Here is a 12260-nt window from a genome sequence, read left to right as displayed (position 1 = left end):
ACGTTCTCTCCTTATAAACTGTTTGGGAGATTAGAGAACATGTTAGTTAGAGAACTTGTTCCACCTGTTCCACCGTCCTCACACTGACATGTCTGGTTCTGTACTGATTTTAAATTCTGCTGTTAGAGATGTTACAGATGAGGAAAAGTTTTTGTTCTAAGAGCAGCTCTTTAAACTTCAGCCTGGATCACAATCTTTTATTTTATTCCTTTTGTCAGTGTTTAACCTGTTTTTGTTTCTGTCTGAAGCAGTTTTACTGCTTACATGTGAACTGTACAAACAAAGTTTGATTTATTGATAAAGGAGGAGTTTAATGTTTCAGTATTACACTCGGAGGAAGTCTGGGGACTAAATGTCCCCAGCAGCTTCCTGAGCTTTCTGTTAGAAGCTTGTAGTTTTCACACTGGTCCCATCGCAGCACCTGTGAAGACTGGATCAATGAAGTGAACGATACCATCAGACTTTACCCTGAGACTTCACTGAAACAACATATCCACTGTAACATCACCATCATCACCATGGTCATCATCACGACTGCTGCTGCTGATTAAACGCTCAGTGACAGAAACAGGTGAACACCATGACTACTCCTTCCAGCCAAATATTCTTCATCTCAGAAACACAGCTGCTGTTGGGACTTTCTGATGAAGGAGTGTCGTCAACTGTCAGCGACACAAAGGCTGCTACACAATCAAAACACATACGTGATTTAGAGAGAAGCAAAAACACAGCAGAAGCTCAGGGACTGAACCAGAGTGTAGACCACATCTAGGCTCATATATTATCAGTGTGAGAGGCTGAGTTACAGCAGAGGTCGGTGCTGTGTAGTGGAGGACGGGTCGATGCACGGACGCTAAAAGCTGATCTTACTCCACACAGCTGACGGCTCAGGTGTGTGTCTGCTGTCAGCACAGTGACCCACCTTCTTCTTGTAGACCCAGAGACAGAGGAGTATTCTCTCACTCTTATTGATCCTCTCTCTCCCTCTGTGATCTCTGGCTCCTGGTGTTCTGCCGATGAGGAGCAGGAGCCTCCACAGCCTCCTTATTTAATCAACCAGTCCTCTCTCCACGACCCAGTAAGTACAGAGCTCTGTGGACTCCATGTTGGTGTAATGATAATGACACCGTGTTACAAGACGCTCACAGTACATTCACACCTGTAGCTCTGCTCCTTGGATCAAAGCAGGAAACTGATCACTGGAGATTTTAGCTCTGACCAACACACAGACTGAAGAAGATTCAGGTCTGTCTGTCCAGAAGGCTGAGGAGGAACCCAAAGACAAATTGGACCAGCATTTGAGGAATTCTTTGATGAACTGGTTTTCTTTGCACATGTTAGATAAGGAGTTTAATATGACTGTAATACTCATCTGTTAAATGTTGTGTAAACAGCAGTAAAACAGCAGCAAACCACTGTTTCTATGTAAAGATATAGTGGAGTCATGAGAACAAAGCCACACCCCCTCTGTGTGTGATGTCATCTCAGTTTCTCTGGGCTTTGTTTTGGTAGCCAGCCATAGTGCAGTTCAGGTGAAAATGACCTTCAGAATTTCCTCCACTGAAGAAGAAATCAGGTTTTCATCTAAAAAGCTCCGACAAAGAAAGAGATGAGACAAGAGCAAAGGAAGACTGGACTGAGGACTACAGGCTCAAATCCTGGTCAGCCGCTGGACCGTCAAAACATCCATCAAGTCTTTTAAGGTCTTACCGACTCCATCATAAAGTTTTTAAAGTTTTTACCAGATCCGTCAATGTCTTTATGGCTCCAACAGTGTCTTTAACAGCTCTGTCAATGTCTTTACGGCTCAATTAGTGTCTTTAAGAGCTCCGTCAGTGTCATTCATGCAGACAGTCCCCAGTGGATCAGTCCAAGGCTGAATTTCTTTCCCAGTCCGACCGTGGATCCAGTCCTGGTCTACCTTTACTGAGGTGGAGAACCCTACGAGCTGCTAAAGGCTCCAGGTGGACTCACAACTGGTTTTCTTCTCCTCCATGTGTCAGTAACTTGATGCTACTGTTTTCATTAGTAGCCATTGATAGTGTTAGCTGACCTGCTATTACCAATTTATGAATGTGTTCAGCAAATGTTGCTATGGCTAGCAGGCTAACAGAGATCAGAGGTGTGGCCGATGAAGCATTAGTTTTGGTCTGAGATGCTGGTTTAGTCCAACATCTAGTAGTATTGACAATGGTTTACAGACCCTTTAAATAGGAAGCTAAAACCAGCAGCTGCTTAGCTTAGCCTAGCTTAGCATAAAGACTGGAACAGCTAGCCTTGCTGTGTCCAAAAGGTAAAACAAAAATCAGGTGCTAGCTCATATTTAAAGGACCAATGTGTGAGTTTTATCAATCCTCTCTTCTAAGAAGGTGAGGATGTGAATTTCCCAGATCCCAGAAACTGTAACAGAGACAGTTCAGACAGAGCTCGTGTTCACCCCGACTGTGACCCTGAACCAGACCAGACTCAGCTGATTTACAGCAGCTCCTCGTGTGGGATCTGACAGTCATGTTGTCAGAAAAACACAGATCATTTCCTGAAAGAGTCAAGCACTAGAATGAGGTTAAAGTTGTCCAGAAATCAATGTGCTGAGGAGCTGGAGAGATAAGAAGTCCTCCAGCACAGCGGCTAAACTCTCTGACATGCATCAGGCCTATTTCCGGGTTCTCCACACTTGATTTCTCTGCACTTTAAGTAGATCTCTCTCCTGCTTCTGACACCTCAGCTCTCTGCTCCACACTCTTCTTCACTCAGTACATTTCGCTTTCACTTTCCACACTTTCCAGCCTGTGGTTTAAAGTCCTGGTCCTCGCAGCTGCTCTAAAGATACTTCAGTGCATTTACACAAGTTACCTTCTTGCTCTCATCCAGCTTCATCTCAGACCTTCAGGAGCAGAACAGTGTCATGACCTGAAGTCATGTCAGGTGAACTCCCTGAGGATGTGACACTCCTGCTGCTGTCAGGTCTTTATCATAAGAGACACAACAGGACTGGAATTTATTCAGTTTTATTCAACAACATATTGTGTGGAGAGCAGATGTTTAAAAAGAGAGAACAGCCACATCTGTTATCCTCCCTCTTCTTGCTGATGTGGACTCACTGTTGGCCAGGTAGGACTGGAGGGGAGGGGCAGCCAGAATTTAATATACGAAACTAATTAGGCTAAATAGTTGGAATAGAGACAGTCAGCTTTAGTTTTAGCTTGGTCATAACAATTTGCTTTTAGCCTAACAAGCTCATTACAGCTAAAACACAGCGGCTGTGGACGGAGCTGCAGATATCGATTTTCTTCCGATGTGTTTGTTGAACAGGTGCTCTGATTAATTAGCTCATTAGCTTTTCACTCAATGGTTTTATTGCACTTACAGTAATGAGCTCAGATGCAACGTCTCTACTATATGTGTGTGTGTGTGTGTGTGTGTGTGCGCGTGTGTGTGTGTGTGATCTCTGGACTCCACACGAGGAAGGTAACATGGCTCCTCTCTGCCCCCCCTCACAGAGGGCTGAGAACTGCAGTGACTGGCTGCTGCCTCACATGACCACTGAAGTGAGGTGAAGAGGCAGCACTCATGTCCCTGGACCACCTCTGCACCAGCCAGCCTGACGAGCAGAAGGTGGGCTAATTAGCCGATGGGTGCCATCAAAAGGCCGCCCTGCGAGGCAGTAGAATCGCTGTATTATGGATGAAGTGTGCGTCAGGAAACCCGGTCGGCATGGCAACGTACTGACAGTGTGCTGTGGTCGATCAGCTGATGGGTGCACGGCCCTCTCAGGTAACAGGGACCACATCCACTGGTGCAGATCATGAGACGACAGACACTTTAAAGGGGGCTGATGTTTCAGGAGGAGCCACAGACAGTGAAGCAGAGTGATGAGCAGCACATTCATGCTGTCACACTTCCCTGAAAACTGTGACCATCACTTTGACCTCATAAAAAACACGTTCCACGTTCCATTAGGTCCAGGTTTGTCGTGTTCTCTCAGCTCCAGGACACAGGGACATGTTGAATGAGGGTTTATTTGAAGACAGATGACATCACTCACCTGATGGTGACTTCCTGCTCACCTGACACTGACTGTCACATGTTTACACTCACACCTCACTGACACCATGTCGTCTCTACACAACATGTGATGACAACAGTTCAACAAATGCTAAATAGTAATGCAAATGCTCCTCCTCTGGCCCTGCTGCTCACTTTTCAACTTAAGTCACACATCCGTTTCCGTGACAACACACACACCCCGAGTCCTGTCACACACACACATCGCTATGCTGGAGGGAAAAAGACTCAGACTGTTCTCCAGCTCTGGATTATACTTGTGATCAGAGCAGGTTTGTTGAGTGTTGACAAGTCTGAGCTGATCACACGAGGTTAGACACACACACACACACACACACGTGTCTCAAACTGAATAAAGATTTATCATTATAGGTCTAATATGAAAGGACCTTCAACAGGCTTACGATGAGGGTGTTTGGGTAGATGGTCTCCGGATTTCTGGACTAATAAATAACAAACATCACAGACAACTCAGAGCACCCCATCTTAAAATTGATCCCAACAGATCGCCTCAGTGGATCAGGTGTAAACAGGAAGCTGGAACTGGTCTGGCGCTCCAAAAGCACAGAGATCCAGTCCTGGTGTCATGAAGGCTGGGTCTTAACTGGATCCATGATAAACTTCCTAATGTAGTGATGCACTGAGCCATAGTGGCAGTGATGTAAACACAACAACTTGTGTAGCGAGTGACAAGAAATAATGGCCACGCTTCATACAGATGTCTTTAGAAGATCTATTTTCTCTCTCTCTCTTGTCTGACAACAACATCAGAAGACACTGTGAAAAATACAAGAAAGTAAAAACACAAAAGCTGAAAACATGCATCTCTCCATCATCTTAAAGTCTCTTAAGTGTCCGTATAAGCAGGTTTGAACATGTCCATCAATAATCAGGCCCAGATGAAAACATGGAAACTTAACTCCATAACATGGAAATCACATTGTTCCTATAAAGGCACAGTAACACTATACACAAACAACCAAAGACAATCACCTCTAACCCTAACCTCTAGAAACATGTGCAGAATATAACTTATCACTTTCCTCTGCAACCATGCTGATTCTGACCCACAATGCCACAGTCACACCCTTAGCTAAACTCTGGTCATGTGACAAAATAAAACACAGCCTTACAAGAAGGGCATTTCATTTTCCAACCATAAATCATTTTAAAACTGGTATACTTTCGGCAAACCTTTCATCAATATGACCCTTTTAACATCTTATTGTATTTTTAATCCTCTTTAATGATTGTGTGAAGTTAAATTATCATGAATTTACCAAGAAACCTAAACATGTCAATGAAACATGTCTCTTAGACATTTACAACCTGCTTACAGCCACCAACCAATGTTGCTGTAAAAATGGTATGAGTGACTTGATCCAGAGAGGAAGGGGCCCATTGGATTGGAGGGTCAGGGTCATATATACATACTGTACACTATATACACATAGAGAATGAATTAAAGAATGAACCCATCATGCATCTGGCTGCTTCAGCCTCCTCTGTCCTGAAAACTGTTAAACACATGAATGAAATATTATTATTGTAGTAAAATCACTCACCATGTTTGACTCGTACAGAACAGTCGACGTCTGTGTGCAGAGTCTGATCATGTGACCAAACTTCGGTCAGTTTCCCTGCAGTTTAGCAGCTGCGGTCACACTGACACATTTGCCACAGGTGACACAGGTGTGTTGCTCTGTATGACAGATGAAGTGCTGCAGGGTACAGGCCACTTCCTGTCAGCACTGACCACACACACTAAAACCCTGCTGCTTCCACTCCACTCATCTAATCAGTGCCGGCCTCACACCCAGGGAGGCTGAGCGAATACCATTAGCTCCCTGCTGGGACAGGAGCTCAGCAGAGGGCGACCTCGCCCCGGGTCCTGCTCCGACCACAAACAACAGCTCAACTAATTAGTGCAAACTTAAAGCTGGAGAAGGAAGCACATTGTAATCACTGCAGCTGTGGTAATAAAACAAGAGCAATACTCAGAGCATTGTGACAGTGTTTCTAAGTACCACCAGTCCGCACAGGGAGGTTGCAGGTGGGGGGGGGTGACAGAGTTGGGTCCAGGGTCCAGATCCAGGTGACTTGTGGGAACATGATCCTGGTCTCCTGGGAAAGCCTGCGGCGTCAGACCGCCCTGAATTATTCATTGGTTACACGCTGAACCACTGGCAAGTGTGCCAGGGTCGTCAAGGCAACCACAGCCCTCCTGCCCACACCAGTAACCACAAACCCACACATGGGCACACACACACTTTACACTGCTGGACTTAAATCATACTGGTCATTCTGGATTTGCATGAGACTCTCAACAGGACTTTTAAAACCAGAACCATCAGTTGCACCTCAGGACCCATGATGCAACAGGATTATTGCAGAAGCTGAACAGTGCATTGCTACACATTTAGCCCCTAGTGCCTGCAAACACACTCACACACGGACACACACTATAGAAATGCTTTATGCATGCAATGTTCTCCATCTCAGTGGCACCATTAGGACAAAGGTCACAGAAATGTCAGGCAGAAAGGTCACAGCTGATCATACACGCTGCTCACAACACTGGAGACTCTGTGGGGATCGGGACCTCTGACGTCGGCTGACGGTCCCTCAAAAACAAAACCTCCGTCAGGTTGACTGATGGTTAATGTTGATGATCACATGTTCAAACGCTGCTGTGAGATCAAACGGCTGAAAACACAAGACTGCAATTATAGGTTGCAACAGGTGCTGTAACTCAAAAAACTGTGACGTGTAAAAACACCACACACACTTATATTTATGTCAACAGCTTCATTGACAGCCTCACAACATCATCATCATCATCATCATCATCATCATCTTCTTCTTCTAATGCTGCAGGTGTCAGTCACAGTCACATTTAACAGTTCAGTAAACTATGACCAAAGAAAAACACAATAACAAGAGGCTGCTGAGGAAAATCAGGTGTGTGTGTGTGTGTGTGTGTGTGTGTGTGTGTGTGTGTGTGTGTGTGTGTGTGTGATTATGAATCATTTAGGTCAGTGCAGGTGTTGTTGTATGTCTCCAGGATTGGGTGAACAGACAGACACAGACACCCCAGTGGCTCAGAAATCTGCTCTCTTACCAAAGCCAAATGACGTCAAGAAAGCTGTGTGTTTGTGTACAATCCATATGATTGCTCAGTGGGCAAAGCGCACAAGTATAAATACGCCTGCGTGCACTCAGACACAGGAGGTGAGCTCATACATACAAAGCGTATGGAGGAGGAAATGTGGCTGCAGCACTTGAACTCTGTTAAAGGTAACTGTGAGAAAAGAAAAGAGTAACACTCTGTAAATAAAATCCCAGAGACATCTCTGACTGACCACTTGCAACAGGACTGAGGAGGCAGTGCTAGGAGAAAGGAAGTGATACATTTCTCCTGTGGAGCAGTGAAGTGGTTAACATCAGCACTGATAACCAGAACATTCAAACTCCATTAAGACAAAGATGAAGGAAAAACACTGCAAAGCACCATGATGACTGTCTGACTGCCAAACTGTTTCTGAGAACAGCAGCATAGACACACAGAGAGAGAATCACGTCACTTTGTTTCAGCTCAGTTTGTAACCCAGTCCTGAGAGTGGTCTGAGACCTGCAGGACTGTGGTGACCAGACACACACACACACACACACACACACACACACACACACACACACACACACACACACACTTCAGTGCAGCGATATCTGGTCTGTCATCATTAAAGGAACAGTTCACATTAGCTCAGCTTTGCATAAACATGGCACCAGTTAGCCTGGCTCTGTGTGAAGTTTAAACTAAAATCTGCATAGCAACAAGCCTCACACTAACGACCATGTGACACCTGAGTTTAACCTGCACACGAAGCTGCTGTTGTGGCTCCTCCTGAACCCACAGACCTGTCCCCTCTACAGTTCTGTTTGTGATCGGACTGAACTGCTGGGAAATGTAGTTCTGAGGTATGAACAGAGCCAGGCCAGCTGTTCCCCACTGCCTCCAGTTGTTATGCTAAACTGCTGGCTGGAGTTTCACATTTCCCAAACAACACAGTGAAATAATCTGTCTTTACTCTACTTTAGTACCAACAAAAATCATGAATTCGTCCTGGAAATCAGCCAGGACCATGATCACACACAGGCAGATGTGACAGCAACATCTGTAACAGCTGTTTCATCCACATCAGCAGAGGTGTTTTATTAATCATTAATAACAGTCTAGATTTTGTGATGTAAGTCTCTGTGTCTTTTTCGACTCTGACGACTCATTTTGTGTGGAGATGAAACCTTTAACCAATCAAAAGTAAATGAATCCATCTAATTTGATTATTTATTAACCATTCATGTCCATCTTTAAGCCAGGGTGTCAAACCTCTGATGGGTCCAGCTCCTGCAGGAGGAGTCACATATCCCAGTCTCACTCACTGTGGACGCTGTGACGCTATCAGATTCACTTTTATTAGTTTGGATCCAAACAACTAATCGATTAACTGAGATTAATAATCAGAAGACTGATGGATAATGAAAATGATCAATAGGTGCAGCCCTACTTTGTGACTCAGGCCCATCTGTCTATTACCATACATCAGACAGACAGACAGACAGATACACAGACATACAGACACACACAGTAAGACAGATGGAGTTTGCTACAGACACTCGCTCCCTCTCTCTCTCTCTCAGTCTCTCTCTATGTCTCTCTCACTCTCTCTCTGTTTCACAGCAGATTATCTCAGGTCTTTGTCTCTGGTGAACAGTGACATGATTCAAACACTTAATGTGACTTGGAGCTCAGCGCTGCACCTGATGCCTCTCTGTGAAACACTGAGTGGAGCCGAGGCAGAGCCCTGTTCACCAGGCTGCTGCTGCTGCTGCTGCTGCTGCTGCGATCCTGCAGATCTCAAACTCCAGCAGAATGAAGACAAGCTTCTCTACAGAGCACAGGATCAGCTGCAAGACGGACAGATGCAGCACACATCAGTCACATGGTGCCTGCTCTCTCCATGAACTCCATGAACTGTGGAGCAGCATCAGTCTGATGCTGGACCAGCACCTGTCAACATGTTACATGTGATGATTCACCTTGAAGCAGCAGAAGACAGTTCAGTGTCTGTGTCTGAAACTCTGAGACATGGTGAACTTTCCTCCTGACTGTCGACGACATCAAAATGCAGACAGGAAACACAGATTCAACATTTTCTCTCTTTAATTACTGTGTTATTTAAAAACCAGCCCCACAGCTCACACAGCCCCACCTACACTACGTGGCCCTGCTGAGAAACGACTTCACATTGTTTCATACTGAATCAATATAAACTGAACCAGGAGAGTTTCCTAAAAAAAACAGTCAGACCAGCACGTACTGGGCTGGTTTAGGATGACTGCCCACCTGAGAGCACACCTGTAATTTAGAGGGAGGACTCACTTCCCTCTTCATTATCAGCCTCTATCAGTGCACAGAGAAAGACAAACACACAAACACAAACACACACACAGTCATAACAACTCCAGTATGGGGAAGCCCGTCCAGTCTCCACAGGTTTTCCAGACCAGCAGCTGTTTGGGACGTGGCAGACAAACACTGAGACGTCAGTGCTGCTGCTGCTGCTGCAGGAAGCTCTGACTCCACTGACTGAAGCAGGACTCATCCACAGCAGCACTGTCAGCTCCATACCCACTGTCTGAGACCTGCCTCAGCCTCCTCTGTTAAACCCTTAGCCACTGAGAGAGACCCTGTCCCAGCTCATTCTCCCTCTGGTGCTTCAGTTTAAAGAAAATCTGATGCTTCAACCGTCAATGTTTCTACAGCTGTGGGTAAACATCAGTCACACAGTGTGCAGCAGCTGGAACGCTCCTCATCCTCAGTAAACTCAGGACCATGGTTTTATTAGGGGCCATAAATGTCTCACATTACAGCCAGCAGCCACTTTCTCCACAGACTGTGGAGAAAGTGGAGGTCAGGTCAGGGAGCTTGATCACAGAGTCCACAGACCTGAAGCTCCTATCACCTCGCTCAGTCCAGCGTTAGTCCGTACCTTCTGCTGACACATGAGCACCGTCTCTTTACATGACTCCACCAATATCTCAGCTCATAACACTGTCACTCTAACACATGCAGAAGTGTACGGGTGTTTTACCCACAAGCCTCAGCACACACCTCAATTAAAAAAACACAAACTAACGCACTACAGCCGTAACATCATTGAACAACAAGTAGACAATGAGGAACAACAACGATCGGAGCGCTGTGAGCGTATTTACCCTGAGTGAGCGACAGAGAAGAGCTGGGAGAGAAAGACAAGAGGAGGATGATCACATGAAGTGAACGTGAACTCAACAGAAAGTTCTGAAGCACGATGGTGATACACTTGTGTTAACATGGTGCATCATGTCTTACTGAGAGAACAGGGCTGGATCTAACTGATCAGCTGCTATAGTTATTTGAATGAAGACACACCTGGCGACCTCAGAGTTTCTCTGACCTCCCTCCTCTGTCTATCATGTGACAGTTTCACTAACCTGTAGCATCTGGACTCAATCTGCTGCCCCTCTGCCGCCAAAGGGAAACCTTGCAGCGTGCCAAGCTTGCAAATCATGTGGGGACGTGGATGTGGGATGTGTATGACTGTCAGTGGATGTGCCACAATGCTCATGTGTTTGTGTGTGTGCAGCCGAGTGTGAGAGACAGCAAGGGGTCGTGTGGTGCAGCTTTATGATAGCTTAATGCATTAATTTCTGCAGCCAGCTATGGCCAAAAAGCAGCAACTGAATCTGGAAATAAAGGAGGAAGTAGAAGAGTCAGATGTGCCCCTGATAAAAACCCACATTTCACTGTTTTCCTGAGGGAGTGAAGCTGGTGTTTGTTCTGCAGAGTCCTGATCCAGAGGCCAGAAGAATAAACATGATTCTTTTTAAAGGCTCCACTAAGTTTATTGGTGTAACACATGGAGCCTAGAGGCTTCTCCCAGTCCATTCAGATGGATATCTAATCCATCTGCCCTCACTGTTCTCTGTGACCTCCGACCATGGGCTGTTTTTGTCATAAAGACACAGGTGAGTGTACCTGGATGCTCTTCACCTCCAGTCTCACAGGGTTCAATCCCTGGACCTTGAAAATACTCTGACCCAGTGTGTGACTGCTGTGGGGAGATCTTTGTTGCTGTGGACTCAGTGCTTGACTACGTGTCGTTGTTGCTGTTGTGGTGTATGTGTGTGGAGGACACAGTGTGAGACTACAGAGCTCTGGAAACATTTTCTACCAGGTGAGCTGATGAGGTGAAGCTGCCTGTGACAGCAGCCCAGCCGATCAGATCTGTGAGACTCAGAGGAGCAGCTGGACGTCTCACAAAGACCCTGTTGTTGTTGCTGTTGCTGTTGTTGTTGTTGTTGTTGAACACACAATCGACGCTACACTGTGTCAGAGACACGTTTGTTTCGACCCAACACACCAGCCCTGCACACTGACGGTCTCCCGTTCCGCCTCTGAACCCGGTCCTGCCGACACACACGGTTCCCGGTTCTTACCTCCACACTGAACGGCTGCTCCTCTCCGTTCACGGCGCATAAAATCCAGAGCAGCAGCTGCACACACAGCGTCCCCACACAGCAGCCCTGAGCACAGCTCCTGCTGCGGAGCGCCGGTAAAACCATCGTGGAGCCGCTGCGGTCGCTGTCGGTCTCTATTCGCGGGGATTTACAATCGGTTCACTCGCGGACGACGGAAATAAATCCTACACGTTTAGCAGCAACATCGCTGATGTGTCGGTGTCTCTCGGCAGGAGAGGAGCGGGAAGCGGGGAGCGGGAGACGCAGCGGAGTGGGCTGCTTGCTCCGCAGTTTCAGGAGGAGGTTATCCCCGGGAAATAAGAGCTGTTAACGCCTGTCAGCCGCCTTTCGGTCCCGCAGACCCCGGGTCGGTCCTCCGGTACACCAGCTGTTGTTCCAAGCGGACGCGTCAAGCCCGTTTTCTGCACCGCGCGGCATAGCTGCCCGTTTTCTATCGTTTTCCCACCGAGTGCGCATGCGTGCACCGAGCGCCCCCATCCCACTCCTCTTCCAAATTCTCCAATAACCATTGTGTCCTGTGAAACCAGTGTATCCTGTAAAGTCCTGATCTTTTACCAGAATAAAAACAAAAACAGCTTCTGGTCAGAATTTTCCAAATAAAAGCAGGGGGTGAA

At 46.4% G+C, this 12260-nt stretch overlaps 1 protein-coding gene across 2 annotated transcripts in view; it reads right to left on the bottom strand.

Annotated features, from left to right (window-relative positions):
- LOC139625651 (matrix metalloproteinase-16-like) overlaps positions 1-12093 on the bottom strand; it is a 55179-nt gene extending 43086 nt beyond the window's left edge. Inside the window, exon 1 of one of the 2 annotated variants that reach the window (XM_071485811.1) lies at positions 11605-12093. In XM_071485811.1, the coding sequence (XP_071341912.1) occupies positions 11605-11730 (126 nt within the window). In that variant the 5' untranslated portion in view covers positions 11731-12093. The remainder of the gene's footprint in view (positions 1-11604) is intronic. The other variant, XM_071485810.1, reaches the window with a different exon arrangement.
- Positions 12094-12260: the final 167 nt, after the last annotated feature.

This window comes from Trachinotus anak, unplaced genomic scaffold (genome assembly GCF_046630095.1).
Source record: "Trachinotus anak isolate AG129_WGS33_773 ecotype Australia unplaced genomic scaffold, CSIRO_AGI_Tana_v1 ptg000009l, whole genome shotgun sequence".
NCBI classification, from domain to species: domain Eukaryota; kingdom Metazoa; phylum Chordata; class Actinopteri; order Carangiformes; family Carangidae; genus Trachinotus; species Trachinotus anak.
This window is presented reverse-complemented; position numbering and strand designations above follow the sequence as displayed.